Source organism: Marmota marmota, unplaced genomic scaffold (assembly GCF_001458135.2).
Source record: "Marmota marmota marmota unplaced genomic scaffold, marMar, whole genome shotgun sequence".
NCBI lineage: Eukaryota > Metazoa > Chordata > Mammalia > Rodentia > Sciuridae > Marmota > Marmota marmota.
The window spans coordinates 19,418,392-19,436,605 of record NW_025999913.1 but is presented as its reverse complement, the minus strand read 5'-3'; the positions used below and the strand labels follow the sequence as shown (position 1 = coordinate 19,436,605).

At 44.5% G+C, this 18,214-nt stretch overlaps 3 protein-coding genes across 3 annotated transcripts in view; 1 reads left to right on the top strand and 2 right to left on the bottom strand.

Moving 5' to 3' along the window:
* Positions 1-390, bottom strand: part of LOC125615553 (histone H4-like) — a 4,519-nt gene extending 4,129 nt beyond the window's left edge. The window contains exon 1 of the mRNA XM_048799709.1: positions 5-390. Coding sequence (XP_048655666.1) covers positions 5-290 — 286 coding nt within the window. The 5' untranslated portion in view covers positions 291-390. The remainder of the gene's footprint in view (positions 1-4) is intronic.
* Positions 1-1,609, bottom strand: part of LOC107149308 (histone H3.1) — a 10,454-nt gene extending 8,845 nt beyond the window's left edge. Inside the window, exon 1 of the mRNA XM_015494105.2 lies at positions 1,152-1,609. Within this exon, the coding sequence (XP_015349591.1) occupies positions 1,152-1,561 (410 nt within the window). The 5' untranslated portion in view covers positions 1,562-1,609. The remainder of the gene's footprint in view (positions 1-1,151) is intronic.
* Positions 1,610-4,005: 2,396 nt separating this feature from the next.
* On the top strand, positions 4,006-5,233 carry H1-1 (H1.1 linker histone, cluster member). Its single transcript, XM_015494209.2, has one exon. The coding sequence runs from the start codon at positions 4,053-4,055 to the stop codon at positions 4,707-4,709; it is 657 nt and encodes a 218-aa protein (XP_015349695.1). The 5' UTR covers positions 4,006-4,052; the 3' UTR covers positions 4,710-5,233.
* Positions 5,234-18,214: the final 12,981 nt, after the last annotated feature.

Sequence of the window (18,214 nt, the reverse complement as noted above, 5' to 3'; positions counted from 1 at the left end):
GTGCGGCCCTGGCGCTTGAGCGCGTAGACCACGTCCATGGCCGTGACCGTCTTGCGCTTGGCATGCTCCGTGTAGGTGACGGCGTCGCGGATCACGTTCTCCAGGAACACCTTGAGCACGCCGCGCGTCTCCTCGTAGATGAGCCCGGAGATGCGCTTGACGCCGCCACGGCGGGCCAGGCGGCGGATGGCGGGCTTGGTGATGCCCTGGATGTTGTCCCGCAGGACTTTGCGGTGGCGCTTGGCGCCGCCTTTGCCCAGGCCCTTTCCGCCCTTGCCCCTGCCAGACATGGTTACCGAAGATCAAACACCAAGTGAGGAAGCCACGCAGAGCCGACCCTTATATACCTACCTCGCCCCTCCTCTCCGCCCCTAGCAAATGTAAAGAATGGAAAGCGCGCGGGCGGGAAACGTGACGTCTACAGTCCCCGCCCCTAAGCCCTCCTCCTAGTCCCCGGGAAGCGGCAGGCGCCAAGGCAGCTCTACCACTGGTCTTTGCTTTCTTTATTCTTTCCGGAACTAATTTAGCATTTAAATGTAAACTCATTTACTGCAAAAACATTTTAAGTGAGAAATTCTAAATGTCTTTATGTGGTGAAAAAAATGGGGCTTGTGGGTCTGGAGTCTGTCCATATTTTTTTTTTTTTTCTTATGGGAGGAAAGGTTTATTTAGATGGCTCATAGTTTCAGAGGTCTCAGTCCTTAGACAGCCAGCTGCATTCCTTGGGGCTTAAGATGAGGCAGAAGAGTGTGGTGAAGGCAAGTGGCTCGCATGATATATCCCAAAGCCCATCTCTTCTGGCCACTCCCTACTGACCTTCAGTTGCCACGCAGTTAATCCCATCAGGGAATTAACCCACTAATTCGCCTTGTTTCTATCAGTCTTCCTCATGGTGATTTATTTGAGCTAAACAACAAATTTCTTTTTAAATTTAGGATTGGGATGTGATTCCTGTGGTGCTTAAACTCGGTCGTTCTAGCCTTTGAAGTGTATTACTGATGTCCCTCGAACTCCCCATGGCATGTAAGAACAAGTGAAGTGCAATGTCATTAAGTGATTGGCCTTCTTAAAGTGTTTTCACAGCTGCCTTATTTGAGAATGTGGGTGGCTCTGAAAAGAGCCTTTGGCAAAAATGAAACTGGAAACCTAACTACGCCCTTTCCCCGCGGATGCGGCGGGCCAGCTGGATGTCCTTGGGCATGATGGTGACGCGCTTGGCGTGGATGGCGCACAGGTTGGTGTCCTCGAACAGACCCACCAGGTAGGCCTCGCAGGCCTCCTGCAGAGCCATGACGGCCGAGCTCTGGAAGCGTAGGTCGGTCTTGAAGTCCTGCGCGATCTCGCGCACCAGGCGCTGGAACGGCAGCTTGCGGATCAGCAGCTCGGTGGACTTCTGGTAGCGGCGGATCTCGCGCAGCGCCACGGTGCCGGGCCGGTAGCGGTGAGGCTTCTTGACGCCGCCGGTGGCCGGGGCGCTCTTGCGAGCGGCCTTGGTGGCCAGCTGCTTGCGCGGGGCCTTGCCGCCAGTAGACTTACGAGCCGTTTGCTTAGTACGAGCCATTTCAGTAAAACTGAAGCTACCCAACAGCAAGGGAAATGTCGGTCAGCTGCATTACTAATATTTATAGTATGTAAAGTGCAGCGATTGGATGATTAAAAATGTTTTGCTCTACGTGGCAGGCTCTGATTGGTTTATTGTGAAATTGTCCAAAAAATGCAGTTTCATTGGCTACTCGGTTATACCCTCTGTTCTTTTCAGTTTTTTTTTCTTTTTTTAACTTTCTTCGTCTTTCATATCTGATCCTTATATTCTCAAAGCGTACTTTTATCTATTTATAAATTAGACCCTGATTTTCATGCTACAGTAGTTCTCCAATCTGTTTAACCCTCAGTTCCCGGGGAGTGTTACGATTAAGTGAACATTGCTAACCCGCTCCCCGGAAACGTTCTTGACTTATCATGCCGAGTACCCGATTCATGGTTAGTGTCTGAAAATGCGACTCCTTTAGTAATGTTTTAGTTGACTAACGACCTTCGTTGAAACCTGCAAAAGCATAATCTCGTAAAGTAAATAATATTATTTCTCCCAAACGAGTCTGTAATAGGAGTCCTTTTTGTCAGGTGATCAATGTTTTCCTGAATTCTATACTTAGCGCTTTGCCAGGTGAGAAATGGCGGTGGCTGCCACTCCAGCGCTGCCGCCACGTACAGTAGCGCGCCAGCCCACCCAGCTTGAAGTCGTGGCCCCTCGTGAAGCAGGCGGTGGACCTCGACTAAGAGAAACTGGAGTCCACACTGCAAAGAGCATAATTGAACCTTGCAAATTGTGCCTCAAACATTAAAATATTGGATATTGTTTTAACAGAAGCTTCTATCTTTTCATTGGTTTATTCTATTTTTTTCTGGTAGCCATTTAGAAAGCACATCTAGCATCCTTCATTTGTGTGGAGGGGTGCCACTTAATCTGAAGCCGCACTTTTTAACAGTGGAAACAAAGACAAACCATTATTTGAATGAGAAAGCAGTGTGGAAACCAATTATGCCTCTGAGAATTTGTAGTCTTTCCGTTTTAAAAGCTTCATTTTATTACATGCTTTGTTTATTACACTAAGAAAGGTTTATGTTTTTCAAAGTTTCCTTAACAAAAAAAAATTAAGTCTTTCTTGTGAACGTGCACTTTGTAATTTACTATCCCTTTCAAAGTAAGATACTTACTTCCGTTTCCAGTTGATCTTCCAAATTCTTAGAAATCACTTAATGTATTTGAAACAGCTTCTTAATAAAATTCGAGGCAGTAAAGAAGATGGGCACAATAGGAGTCTGGGACGATTACATTATCTCGTGCTCTAAAAGATAGTAGGGAAATCTCAGGGGTCATAGGCCAGTGCGGACTTGTTTGAAAACTGCAAGGATGCACGCGGGAATGAGAAGTCACTGCCTTGTTCCCCGGAGTCCTTGGGCCATTACCCAGGGCAGTGTTGTAGAAAAGGATGACAGTTTAACAATATTTCATTCTTTCTTTAGTTTATAGCCATTAGTTCTTAATGTTAAATCGTTTTATCATGCAGTTGCTTTTGAAGTTAATGTACTGTCAAACACAAATTAAAGGGAAATTGCCTTGAAATCTTATGTCAGGGGCGTGCCCTCTTGTTTTCACACAAAGGGGACCTAACTTCTTGATACAATGCCTTTCAGGGAACCGCTTAGTCCTTCCAGCGTTTAATGATTGCCTCTCCTAGGCTCCTAGGCTCCTTCGAGAGCCCAAGTCTGCGTTGCTAGGGCGGATGGGCGGTTCTGGGCTGCCAGTGGATGGATGTTGTAGACCTCGGGTTTGAGGATGAAAGGGCACCCAGAACCAGAGAAGCGCGCCGGACCGCAGGAGTAAGTTGCGATTGAAGAAACTGTTTTCAGACGGTTCCCCACACACGGAGTATGGTAACTGGGTTTAGTGAATTCTATAGTTTCCCACGACCTGTTCTTTGACCAAAATATGTGCAAGGTGTGCACCAGACAGCTTTTCTCCGTTGCTAAGAAACCAGACCGCACGGATGAAAACCGGTCCTAAACCTGAGGCAAGGCCTCGCCTTCCTCTAGCTCCCCCACCATCCAATACACGATCCTTTACATAGTTTAAAAAGTGAGAAGCGAGCATTAGGGACAGAGCACCTTCTAGCAGTTTCAAGGGACGCCCCTTGGATTTTTTTGTCTCACTTAGAAAGGGCACCCCTCTCCCACAATAGGGGCTGCTTTTCGAGAGGGAGGTTACACCGTTTGGTGTTAGTAGACAGTACTGCCCGACCCTGCTCGGCCTACAGCGTCCATCGCACCAAGCCTCAGGGGCGGCTCTAAGGATGCTTTAGAGCGCACAGAGGGAAGTCCAGCGCCCCCGGACGGGCGAGGGCCTCCGCTGCGCGCGGCGCTAGGTGCGAGGGGCGGGCACCTGCGTGCACCAATCACTGCGCAGCCCCGCTCTATAAATACGCCGCGCGGGTCCGCGACGGGCCTCCCGCTCCGCCAAGTCTAGCCAGTTCACTTCTTTAGTAGCAGTCGCCATGTCCGAGACGGCGCCGGCCGCCCAAGCCGCTATGGCGGCCGCCCCCGAGAAGCCTTCCGCGGGCAAGAAGGCAAAGAAGCCCGCCAAGACGGCGGCCACCGCCAAGAAGAAGCCTGCAGGCCCCTCAGTGTCCGAGCTTATCGTCCAGGCGGTGTCCTCCTCCAAGGAGCGCAGCGGCGTGTCCCTGGCTGCGCTCAAGAAGGCGCTGGCGGCCGCCGGCTACGACGTTGAGAAGAACAACAGCCGCATCAAGCTGGGCCTCAAGAGCCTCGTGAGCAAGGGCACCCTGGTGCAGACCAAGGGCACCGGCGCCTCCGGCTCCTTCAAGCTCAACAAGAAGGCGGCCTCCGGGGAAGCCAAGCCCAGCACCACAAAATTGGCAGCTAAGGCCAAGTCCGCGGGCTCTTCAAAGAAGCCCAAAAAGCCCGCAGGGGCCGCGGTGAAGAAGAATGTCAAGACTCCGAAGAAGGCAAAAAAACCCGCAATGGCGAAGAAGTCGTCTAAGAGCCCTAAGAAGCCTAAGGTCGTGAAGCCAAAGAAGGTAGCCAGAAGCCCTGCTAAGACCAAGGCGGTGAAGCCCAAGGCGACCAAGGCGAAGGTGACCAAGCCAAAGACTGCTGCCAAGCCCAAGAAGGCAGCCCCCAAGAAAAAGTGAAAATCCTGGCTGGAAACTTTCCAGTGACCCAACGGCTCTTTTAAGAGCCACCTACGTGATTCAGGAAAAGAGCTTGATACAGTTTCCTTAGTTGACACCAATCTAACTTGTCACGTTGGAAACATGAAGAGAAGTTTTGGAATTAAGCTGGTTGGGTTATGAGGGTTTTAGCATAATTGATTCGTGAAGCCCCTTATAGGGATTAGCTGTGTATAAGAAGGCAGGGTCTGGCTGGAAGTGGGTGAGTATATGTTTGGGAGAAGGTCTTCACCCTCACGTTCAGTCTAGCCTTACCAAGGAGTGGAGCCCTCCGTCTATGGACTGAGACTCAAACTGAGCTCCAAAGAGACTTTCCAAGTTGTGTTTTTTTGTTCAGCTGTTTTGGTCACAACAGTGAAAAAACACTCATTACCTGTGTTTTTATTTCCTGTGATGTACTTCCCATTTGTATGCAAAAGCTTGTATTGGGTATGTGGGGTTTTTTAAATATTGTTTTAATAATAAATTTGTCTTATGACTTCAAAGTTTCCAGTTTGGGTTAAGAAATTATACACTACTACACTACTACTACATTTTCTTTATAAAGTTTCTTTTGTTGTTTGTTTTATCTTAAAAAAAGATAAATTGTCTAATCCAGCTAGAATTTATATTGTGAACACAGAATCTGAGTAACATTCTCCCAGAAGGATGGGCAGCTGTTCCAAACCCATTTATTAAATACTTCATCCATTTTCCCAATAAACTGAAATAAAACATTTATAATTTATTATTTATATAATAGGATTTGTTGTTTTTTTCCTCCTGAACTCCATGTACTTGTCTTAATTTTTATTCCTAATTCATTTATAGGTTTTTTTGTTGTTTTAATGTGAATAAGAGTTCTTGCTTTCTTAGATCTCACTGCTGGGAGGGGAAAAGTGTGCTGATATCTTGTATCCAGCTCTTACCAATTTCTGAAATTCTACTTTTTTTCTTTTCTCTTCAAAATAAAACCCCTATGGATGTCTTATAGTTAATAACAAAATAAATCTATCCATTTTGTTTTCCTCAACATGAACATCATGAAATTTATTTTTTACAAACTTTGCTACAAATCTCCAAAGTAAAGCAGAATAATAATTTTTGAAGGCATTTTAAATTTTTAGTTCTTGGTTTTAATTAACATAATATTAGTTAATATGATATTAAGTGTCCTTTAAGATGATATTTATTAATGCCAGGCACAGTGGCACACACTTGTAATCCCAGCTGGTCGGGAGGCTGAGGCAGGAGGATTGCAAGTTCCAAGACAGCCTCAGCAATGGCAAAGTGCTAAGGAACTCAGTAAAACCCTGTCTCTAAGTAAAATACAAAGTAGGGCTGGGGATATGGCTCAGTGGTTGAATGCCCCTGAGTTCCATCCCCGGTACCCACCTCCCCCCAAAAAAAAAGATGACATTTAATATCAATTTTTGGTATCTGCATTATCTTTGCTTTCCTTCCAGTCTTATTTTACTTTAAAACAATAATGAATGGTTGCTACATTTTCTTTATGCGTTGGTAGGATTTCAATTTGTTTAATGCTTTCATAAATGCTAGGCCCTCAAACTTGATGTGGCTGAAAGTCTTAACTAGAAGAGTGAGATGTTTTTCTCTCTATAAGAGAGAATTAAGTGTGCACTGGTGGAGGTGGGAAAGGGAAAATCAGAAACTATGCAGTTTGTGAGATTTCCGAGTAGAACAGGGGGTAATCAACTGCATCGACTGCTGTGGACGGAAGTGTGGATGGATGCCCAAGAATAATTTCTTGGATTAGCAGCATGGAATCACTGGTGGTCTTGAGGAGAGAAGTTCTGGGGGAGGATGGACTTCATTTGAGTCATAAATCTGAGAGTCTTTGGTATGTGGATGGTATTTAAAGCCATGGGATTTGGTGAGGCCTCCAAGGGGTAGCTAAAGTAGAGAAGAGTTTAGAGAAAGGGGGAAGATCTGATTCCAAAAGCATCCATATCAGGGATGCAGGGGAACTGGCCCTGGACATTTTTCATGAATAAATCCAAATAAAAAATTATGTTTATATTGTATTCTTATTTGAAAGTTAAGGGATTGGATTCAAGCAGCGTTTTTCAAACTACAGATCTCAGCCTGTTTGGAATGTATTGAAACAGAACACACTAAAGAAAGCACGTCCTGGAAATGAGGTGTTTTTGTCTCTGCCTATGAAGTCCTTTCAAGAGAAAAAGAAAAGCACAGGAGTTCTGTGATTTCCAGGACTGAAAATAAGCAGGGCCTCCTTAAAGAGGCAAAGAGGACAAATAACGATTTTTTTGAAATTGACAATGGTCACACATAAACAGGAGAGAGAGCTGAAGGGGGAGATGCACAGGACTCTCTCATCTTAATCATAGGTTTTATTGTGTCCAGTGTGGCCAAAGTACGAAAGGAAAATATTTTGGGTGGGGATGAATTTATTCTTTTCTTTACACTGTAATATATTCTTCAGTTATGTGACAATGTGCACATGTAAATTTAAATTAGAAAAAAAGATGTTAATCTGCACATTAAAGTAGAGCTGTATTAAAGCACAAATGTTAGTCATTAATCAGCTGTTTAGCAAATGGTGGTCTACTGACTTCCCATGATACTCCGTTGGTGTATGTCCCGTGGTTTAACCAGTGCCCTATGGATTTAAATATACACATACATTTAACAAAAATTACATGATCATTTTCAAATCTGCCTCAGAATATGTTCCCAAAAGTAGGACTTCTTTTTTTTCTATATCAAAGGGTAAAAAGTAACATTGCAAATTTCATTTTGTAGTAAAATAATACTAATGCAATTTTTAAAACAAATACTAATAGTTAAGGACAAAATGTTATCAGACCTCAACTAGCATTGACCACATCTTTTTAATTTCACTTTATTTTTAAACAATATATTGTTTCAAAAATCCAAACTACGTGAACAGATATACGCTGAAAAGTTCAGTTCCAAACTCCCATCCTGTCCACACAGTCTGTCCCTTCCAGTGTTTCTTTATAGAAACAGAAACATGGGAACTCTTTCCCTCCCCACCCTGTAGTAGGTCAAGCAGGCGTGTCCACCACTGTCCACTGGGCAGTCTGGCTGGAGCTGGGGGCAGAAGGGCACAGAGGCCGTATTCAGTTCTTTGCACAGGTACATGATATACATTGTGTAAGGAATAATAGTTCTGCTTCCAAAATATCTGTATATGAGTTGAAAAATACACTTTTGCCAGACAGTCTTTTAACTTTGTGATAAATTCTGCTTGCCATCTTTTTATTTTTATGCAATTAAATTTTGAGTGAGTTATACACAGGTCTTTGTCACTATAAGAAACAAAAGGATTTACCCCATTTGAAAAAAATATTTCTGAGTGTCTTGTTTTTATATTTAAATCTTTCATCTATTTAGAATTTATCCTGGTAAGCTGCATTTTATAGATGGCTCTCTGTGTGTCCTAACACTACTTGGAACTCCATCTTTCCTTCCCATGATGAAATGTTCCTTTACTGTCTATTTCTGGACTTCTCTTTTGCATCGATCTTTCTGCCTGTTCAAGCACCAAGCAGCACACTATTTTAATTGAGGATTGATGACCTTTATAAAACATGGGAAAGAATGTCCACCCTTACTGGTCTTATGTCCCGACCGGCAGGACACATCAATAGGGCAGCGAACCTAGATGGGGAGGAATGAAGGGACAAGAGACACAGAAGGATGACAGCAAGACAGGAGTTCTGATCAAGCTGCAAATTTTTATTGTTCACACAGGGGTATTTATATGCTGGGGATAGGGAAGCTCTCTAATCAGCAATTGCTGGATGTGGGTGGTAAAACTGCCAGCTGATGATCCTGATAACTGCAGGATGTTCCAGGGAGATAGGTAGCTGCAGGATGTCTCCCAGGGAGCTGTCAGGCTATTCTTTGAAGGAGAATTTCCTTCTAGCCCTTGACAGTCTTATTCTTCAGTTTTAGACAAATTGTAGATTCTAGCTTTTCAAATAATTGAGGGACATTTGGAGCCAGGGTCACTAGGCTTTTATTTTTGCTGGGGAAAGTTCTGTAGAGATTCTGTCCTGCTCTCCCAGCACCACTCCAGAATCCCCCCCGGAGTTTTAAAGGGCAACATTAGCTTATGTGCAGATATTTCCCCTCAAATCTGTGCTGATCACAGTCAATCTAAGAGTAAAAAAGAAGCTAGAAAGAGTTTTATTGCCTAAGAATCAGTAGGTGCCCTCTGTGAACTAATTTATCACTCCTTCTTCCAAACTCTCTGGAAAGCACGCTGTGACTGGAGAACTCTAAACTTGGAGGAATCTGGAAAGGCCTCCTGCTGAGTGGGAGGAGGCTACAGTTTGGCACCTTCCAGTCCTGGTGTTCACTGGACAGAAAGGTGTTCACTTACCTGCTGGTTCTTCAGAGAGAGCGCAAGACCCAAGTGCATGAGCCTAGACCCTGCCTGTGTGGGGTGCAGCAGTGTTCTGGTCTAAAATAAGGCTTGGGGCATGTTGGAGATGACACATAAATTTGTGTTTCACAACAGGGAGAAAGGGTGGCATGAGAAATAGCATCAGGCAACTCCGAAAATATCTAGTGGGTTGATTTTATCCTTTGATTTATAAAAACACATATTATACTATATGATTCTTAATTGTGCAATAACTTATTATTTCAATATTTATAGAAGAAAAAAATGAGTTAAGCAACACATAAACCTACCTATAAAGCAAATTGGAGGTTTAAAATTTATTCTGGATGTTTTAAACTCTTCTCATTGAAAAGCAATTGGTCTTCGTAGAAATCAATATTCATTAAACTTCTATAGGGGAGCATCACATGTAAACAAAATCCTAACAAAACAGGAATGGAAAGCTCAGTGCATGGACACAGAGTGACCCCACTGTAATCACCACACCAGTCACCCTGCAGCCAAAGGCCCAGAGCTTCCCCCTTTTTCCACAGCACAACTACTGTCCTGGTTTCTAGCACGAGAGTACAACTGTTTTTGAAATATGTGTAAAATGGAAATAGTATAGAATCTTTTGAGAACATCTAGTCTTTCAGAAACTCAGGTTTGAACAACTTCATGTGCTGCTGTGTATCTGTGATTAAAATTCGTTTTTCTTGTTCTACAATGTTTCATTTTATGAATGTATCACAATTTAGATATCTATTCCACTCTTGATGGGCATCAAGCTGTTGCTTTCCAGCTATTACAAATAATGCTGTGGATATTCCTGTGCATGGGTCTTGGTTATCTGTGTGCACATGTCTGTTTGTATATCTAGGAACAGAATTGTTGGACCAACTATGAAACTGTTTCTGAAAGTGGCTTGCATGAAAAATAAACTATGACAATAAACTCAAATGAATGAGCCTCACAAATCAAAATCTGAGTAAAATCTATACAGAGTTCCTATCATTCCATGTCCTTCCTAACAGATTTTTTTCTTTAATAGAAAATATTTTTTGAGATGAGTTTTGCTATGTGACCCAGGGTGACCTTGAACTCAGGATCTTTCCACCTCAGCCTCCTGAATGGCTGCGATTTCAGGCACATGCCACTGCTTACAGCTCCTACTGGTCTTTTCCAAAGCTGTTGCCTGTAGCAGACGTGCTCTGGACCTTGCTGTGGTTTTACTCTCTGTGTCTCCCTTCCTTTTCAGTGGATCCTGTCCTAGTCGGCCTGGACTATGACAAAATACTCTAGGCTGGGCAGCAGAAACATGAGGAATGTATCTTCTCACAGTTCAGAAGGTCAGAAATCCCAGATGGAGGTGCAAGCCCTGGTGAGGGCTCCCTCTGGCTTGAATGGTCACTTTCTCTCTGGATCTTCACATGGCCTTTTATAAAGAGAATGATATCCTTTCTTTTCCTCTTCTTATAAGGACACCAGACCTATCAGATTAGAGCCACACCTCTCTGACCCGTTTTAACTTAATTACCTCCCTAAAGGCCCTATCTCCAAATATAGTGCCGCAGTCTGGCTGGGCACAAATCAGGAGCCACTCAAGCAGGAACAAACTTTATTTCTGAACTCCCGCTGGTGGCCTTCTCCTGGGACACACCACACACCAACCGGAAATCCCTCCTCCAGCACTTCCCCAACCAGCAGAACTCCAAAGTAGCAGGCCGACGTGGACAGCAGGGATCTAATATATAATTGAATACACAGCTTAACATAACCATCATCATCTCAATGGCTTGCTGGCGTCACCTCTCAACCACTAGTTCTGGCAAAAATGCCATGCATCATACCGACTCGGCTGTGGCCCTCAACAATATAGCCCAATGTGGGTGAAGCCTTCACTATAGATACACACAGGGGGGCACAATTCAGTCCATAACATATTGTTTTCTTGATGGTTTAAAATAATTTTTTAGTTTTTTAAATTTCAGGCACAAGCTCATTGCCCAACATGTATTACAGGCATTTTCGCCTACACTGACATCTTTATTCTCTTAAAAAATATCTTTGGCCAGTTATGGTGGTGTATTCCTATAATCCCAGCAGTTTGGGAGGTTGCGGCAGGAAGATCACAAGTTCAAAGCCACCCTTAGCAATTTAGTGAGGCCCTAAGTAAGCAACTTGGTGAGACCCTGTCTCAATATGAAAGAAAGAAAAGAAAAGAAAAGAAAAGAAAAGAAAAGAAAAGAAAGAGGGAGGGAGGGAGGGAGGGAAGGAAGGAAGGAAGGAAGGAAGGAAGGAAGAAATGAAAGTGTGGGGAGAGTCTCTGGCTGGCAGGCTAAATCAAGATTCTTCAATTTGGACAAAACTGGGACTTTGTGTGTTTTCTGAGCAACATGCCCCACAACAAATAAAAATCTCATTGATTTGTATAATTAATACAGGTACCTTTTTGTGTGTAAATTATTCCTTATTAAATTTATTTTTATTAAATATCTATTGCTGGGGTAGGAATTATCTTAGGATAATTAAGCAGAACAAAATGAAATCGTATTATAATTAACTCAAAACAATGTATGAAAATTAAAGGAGGATATACTGGTTGGTTAGTTAAAATTAAAAACAAACAAACAAAAATCTTCTAAACTGTATTTTACTCCACATTTTTAAAAGCTGCCCTCCCTAACTGTTTTAGTTAGATTTTTTGCTGCTGTGACTAAAAGACCTGATTAGAACAATGTTAGAGGAGGAAGAGGTTGTCCGGTTTCAGCCGTCTCAGTCCACAGGCTCCATTCCCCAGGGTCCAGGTGAGGCTGCACATCAGGGCAGAGGGAAGCCGCTCCCTGGATGAGTAGGAAGCAGAGGAGACAGGACTCCACTGGCCAGATACAAAATGTCCATCCCAAAGCCACAGCCCCAGGCCCACGTCCCCCAGCCCCACCCTACCCACCCGCAGCGGCCGCCCAGTGAATCCCATCGGGGATTAACCCACTGATGGGCTTAAGGCCCTCACAGCCCGGTCATTTGCTCTCTAGACCTTCTTGCAGAGTCTCAGACGTGAGCTTTGGGGGGACACCTCACAGCCCAACACCTCACAATCTAAACAAGGCCCCCTTTACGCCTTCCTGTTCCCTCAGTCCGGCTGCCTATTGCCCGTTGACCCATCACCAACAGGTCGGATAAGCTCGCTCACTCGGGGACTTACAGGTGTCACACGTTGAGTCTTAGCAGACACTCTGACTTCTAGAGACTGTGCTGCTCCTTCAACAGAACCGAAAAGGTCGACACCTCCGGGTAAGAGTCCGCGCAGTGAAGTGGGGAGAGGAGGGTGCCAGGCCCTCGCAGCTCCGCTATGTGCCCAGCTCTGCCGGTCGAGTCCTGCGCGGCCACTCGCAGTGCTCCTCTCGGGGGACGCTGAAACCTCCTATGGCCACTGCCTGATCTGGGAGTGTTTCTGAGGAGGGGTGAATCCTCCCTCTAAGAAGGAAGGAGGTGGGGGACAATTCCACAAAAACCAACCACTCGGCGCAGGCTCGGGGCACGGCCGGCCAGGACACTGCGCCCTGGAGCCCAAGGCACTTCAACAGCTGCCTGCGCACGGAGACTGCGGCCCTTTCTGTTTTCTGAAAACAGGAGATGACATTCCCGTTTGAAGGCTGCCCTCCTCTACACCAGAAAAGACATGTGTTTGTCATCAAGGACAGGAAGCAAGCAGTCTGAGAGAATTCTGTACAAACAGACTTGGCCAAAATAATCCTTTCCGTCTCTCCATTTCGTTTAGTTGCTTTCCCTCAATTTCCTCTCTTTGTTCAAACTGGTATTTGAACATTTGGCTTTCACCACTTCTTTGGGTCTTCATTTCCTCATGAAGGCTCCCCATGGTCACATATTTAATAAACCGTCTGCTGGAGAAGGGGTTTCAGAAATGCCACCCTGAAGTACCCACCTGGGTATGCTGTGGCTTCAGACCCAGGGCACTTGGGGAACAGCAAACACAGGGAGGGGCTTGGAAAAGCCCCACCTGCCTAAAGACAGATGCTCCAGAAGGACTCAAGGTCATTCTGCCTTCCCCTTGCCCAGCAGGGGAGGGGAGTTCATACTGCAGGAGGGGGGCTGAGGTCCCCACCACACCCACACCAGCTGCCATATGTCAGCACTGCTTCTCAGGAGGCCCACTTTTCCCCAAGTCCTCTGCTCTCCTAGGCTGCTGACAGAACCCCTCCCCTTCCTCTGTGAAGAGGGATTTACACCTGTAGCTCTCAACTGGATTTGGGGATATCCACTTTCCTTTTTTGCCATTCTCCCCTGCACATAGTACATTTGCATGAATGTTCTCCATTTGATCTACCTGCTGTGGGTTTATTTCATAAACTCGGTTTTGGAACCCTCAGAGTGTACAGGGAAGAGTCTTCCCCAATTCCACAGGTAATTCCTCCTGTTGATCTGTTTTTATGCCAAACTGATTCTCAGGGCCAAAGACCCTAAAAGAATAAGGTTTTGCCTCCCCTACATGAGCAGGCAATTAATGCTACACAGTAAGTATGTATAAATGTGAGGCAGACTTGATATTGTCAAAATGGCCCTACTACCGAAACTGCTATACAGATTAAATGCAAATCTTATTAAAACCCCAATGACATTCTTCATAGATGAGAAAAAGCAATGATGAAATTCATTTGGAAAAATAAGAAACCCAGAATAGCCAAAGCAATCCTTAGCAAGAAAAGTGAAGCAGGAGGCATCACAATACCAGACTATAATCAGATAGAGCACTAGTCCCCAGGATATACAAAGAACTCAAAAAAACTTAATACCAAAACAAAAAAAAAAAAAAAAATCAAACAACAACAACAACAAAAAAAACCCAATCAATAAATGGGCTAAGGAGCGAAACAGTTCTCAGAAGAAGATATACATGTGATCAACAAATACATGAAAAAATGTTCAACATCTCTAGTAATTAGAGAAATGCAAATCAAAACTACTCTGATTTAATCTTACCCCAGTCAGAATGTCAGTTATCAAGAATACAAGCAATAGTAAGTGTTGGAGAGGATGTGGGAGAAAAGGCACACTCATACATGGCTGGTGGAACTGCAAATTGGTGCAACCACTTTGGAAAGCAGAATGGAGATTCCTCAGCAAACTTGGAATGGAACCACCATTTGACCCAGCTATCCCACTCCTCAGTTTATACACAAACGACTTAAAATCAGTCATAAAATTGTGACATAGCCACCAATATTTATAGCAGCTGAATTCACAATAGCTAAACTGTGGAACCAAGCTAGATGCCCACAAGAGATGAATGGATAAAGAAACTGTGGTATATCTACACAATGGAATATTACTCAGCATTAAAACAGAATAAAATTGTGGCATTTGCAGGTAAATGAATGGAGTTGGAGAATATTATGCTAAGCAAAGTAAGCCAATCCCAGAAAACTAAAGGCCAAATGTTTTCTCTGATTAGTGATGCTGATCTATGATGGTGGGGGGAAGGCATGGAAAGAATAGAGGATCTTTGGATTGGGCAAAGGGGAGGGTGGGAAGGGGTCATAGGTGTAGGAAAGATGGTGGAATAAGATAGACATCATTTAGGTACATGTATAATTGCATGAACGGTGCATCTCTACACTGTGTACAACCAGAGAATTGACATGTTGCACTCCATTTGTGTACAGTGAATTGAAATGCTGTCATGTACAACTAAGTAGAACAAATAAAATAAATACAAAAAAAAGTGTTATGTGTATAAGCACACACATTTACATAGAAATATCTTCTTGGAGAACGAAAACTGTCAAAAGTCCAGGTGGTTTCATATTAGAATATCAATTATCCAGGCTAACTATTAATTATACACCATGTTAACAATTACAAAAATCTGAATGAAATCTAATACTCAGGAAACATGAAAAGTTAAAATTAAGTGAGCTAACCATTCAATTTAAGAAGATGAAAAAAATTTAAAAAGATGGAAAGAAGTGACAAGGGTTAAAGGTCAAAATTAGGGGTAAAACCGACAAGAGAAATAGAGGCTGGCAGAAATAGAAGGTCAGCTCTTTAAAAATTAACAGTGTAGACCTCTGCAAAGACCACCAAGGGAAAAGAAGGCAAGGGGATGAGATTTTTTAAATGGGGGGAAACCTGTATTTGTTGTCCATCAGAACAAAATTCTAGTTGAATTCCAATTCCAGTTGGCTTGCTTTTGTGTGAAGGTATTTAAAATACCAAAACCAACACATTATTAAAACTCAGACTATAACAACACCTGAAAAATAAAACAAAAATGTAATTGACTTCAGTGGATAAAGGATATTACTTGGCTGCGAGCGGATGAGGCAGCTGAAATGCTAACAGATATGCAAAGAGATCTACAATTCCTAGCACCAGAAAAAGACGATTAAATAAAACAGCAACAAGATCACATTTTACCCCTGCTTGACTGACTCATAATAAAAGGCCACCGTGCCTTTAGGGCCACGGGTCACCCTGAGTGGGAGGATATAAATACCAGCTCAGAAATCTCACATGCTCCTAGGAGAATACCTGGCAGCGCCCAGTAACTGGTGGGATTTGGATCCTTCATTAGGAGGACCAAAGTTCTAATGGGGGGAAGAGGGCCAGCCACAGGGCAGCACTCTGCGGTCACCAGAAATAAGGTGTGTGGAATACAACAAGGGTCTTGAGAACATATCTGCCTGGAAATGTCAGGACAAGCTCAAGGCTTAGCATGTTCTCTTGGCCACGTGCTCCATAATGTCCTGATCAAGACCTTGCTCTGAAGCACAGTCTCTGTCACCCATATTACTGGTGGAGGAAGCACTTGTTTAGGGGAGAACCAGAGAACAAGTACCCCTGCTTCACTTGAGGCTGGAGATGCAGGAGGGCTCAGGGGCGGGCCAAGGCTGGGAGAGGCAGGATGAGGATCAGTTATCCCAGAATGCAGGGTGCCGCGGCTGCTTGTGAGGGCAAAGAGCGTGTGGAATGATCCCGGGAGCTGTGTACTCTAATACCCGATGCCTTCTCTCTGGGGAGGGACCACTGAGGGCTAGCCACCCTCTGAATCTCTGTCCCTCCTCAAATTTACATGTAAGGATTTTAAGCAGCAAGCTTTTTCAGGTGGGCTGCAGTAGTGTCCATGAATGCATCTCGTTCTGTCACTTGGCGTCCCCTTTGTCTGGTGGATTTGCAGCTCCTCCCATGTAGAACAGCATCTATCTATTCCTCTCCTCCTGAAATCTATGCTTGATCGACCAATTTAGCAAATGTGACCCAAAGAGCCTGGTATGTTGCGATTTTTGCTTTTCCCGCTTGCCATAACCCTGAGATGACGATGTGAATAAAGGCTAGCTCACGGGTTTGGGCATAAGGACCCCCAATCAAAAGCTTCCTAATTGTGAGACGGGTGAGGGAGGCCATCCCAACCACTCGGTACAGCAGATTCAAAATACACAAAAAGGAACAGCAGAGGTCAGCCTCCTCAGCCCTGTCTACAAGGAGCCCCGCCAACCTACAGAGTCATTCAGGCAACAAGGCGGTAACAGCGTTAAGCAATCAAGCTTTGGTTTGATGTCCATTAAAAATTGATTGCACCATCAGTGAGTGGCCAAGAATTAGTCTTCTGCAACAGTGACAGCTGTCTATCAGAAGAAGCAATAATTCCTTGTGAAACAAAATCCGAGAGCAGCCTGCTCTTTGTCCCTCCACACCCTTTTCCCATTTTTCTATGTCTCCATTTTCAACCTGAGAAAATGACCTACTAAGAGGCCCAAGGGTGACTGATCACTACCAGACGGAAGACCTGAGTGCGAGTCTTCCGGTGGGCTCCAGGGCCGTTTTCACCTCCAAACTGCAATATTCTCTATTCCCATCTGCTCAGAAATGACCCTGTTGTTCAGTTTCCATCCTCGAAGCCCCCTGAGGTTCCCAGCTCCTGGTGGCAGAGCTCTGGAAGCAGAAGGGAGGGTGAAGGAAGTGGGGAGGGAAAGAATGGGGACAAGAATATATCAACAGTCTTTTTTTCAATCTAATTTTATTTTATTTTATTTTGTAGTGGTAGATGGACAGATGCCTTTATTTTATTTGTTATGTGGCGCTGAGGCTGGAACCTGGTGCCTCCCACGTGCTAGGCAAGCCCTCTGCCACTGAGCCACAACCCCGGCCCTTCAACAGTCTTTTAAGTGAGTTCTCATGGTCTGTGACTCGGGAGTTCTCTTTCAAACCCACCCAGAGGAGAAAGCAAGGGAGGTGGAGACCTAGAAACATCCAAGGGTTGATCTGAGCGTCAACCTGAATGCATCTCTGAGTAATGAGACCACAGCGGAGATTTACACCTGTTACAGGGCTGGGAACTTTCAAGAAACTGAGGCACCGCGAAGACGGTCCCCCAACCCCGTCAAACCGCAGTTCTTGCCATCAAGTCAGAAAGGTTTCAGACATGTCATTCAGAATAACAGAGATGAGTTTATTGAAGGGATAGGAAAAGGGAAAAGGGATACTACCAAGGGACACAGCGGGTCCTTTCAGAGAGGGACAATGTGCCCCTCTCCCACTCCAGTTTTATTGGGGAAATCCCAGAGAAGTTTCCAGAGGGTGCTGCCCAGGCCCACCTCTTGACTTCTGACTGACAGCAAGAGGACATCAGACTTTCAAGCACCTATTGCCATGAGAATTCTTGGTCCCCTTGGTCCATGCTGAGCGGTTCTAATTGGATTCCCAATCATTTTTACAGATTTTATGGTTAGGAGAAATTATCCTTTTCTTCTAGAATCTGATCCATGAAAAGGGTAACAAAAGTCTCTCCCTTCAAAGTAACTTGGTTCCTCTTATTTCCTGCCAGCATTTCCTTGCAGATTGACATGTGCTTTGCCGAGGAATGTGACATATCCCAACCACTTAGGCCAGGCAGAGCTGCAGGTCAATTGCTTTTTGGCAAAGAAAGCATGTGGGGTCGACACAGTGGGCCCATTTTATAGAATTATTCTCTTACCTCATGTTCCTTCCATCCTCATCTGAGTCCATCCTCATCTGGGTCCACCTATTTGAAACGTGGGGGAGGGACAAGCAGAGGAAAAGTGCAGAAACT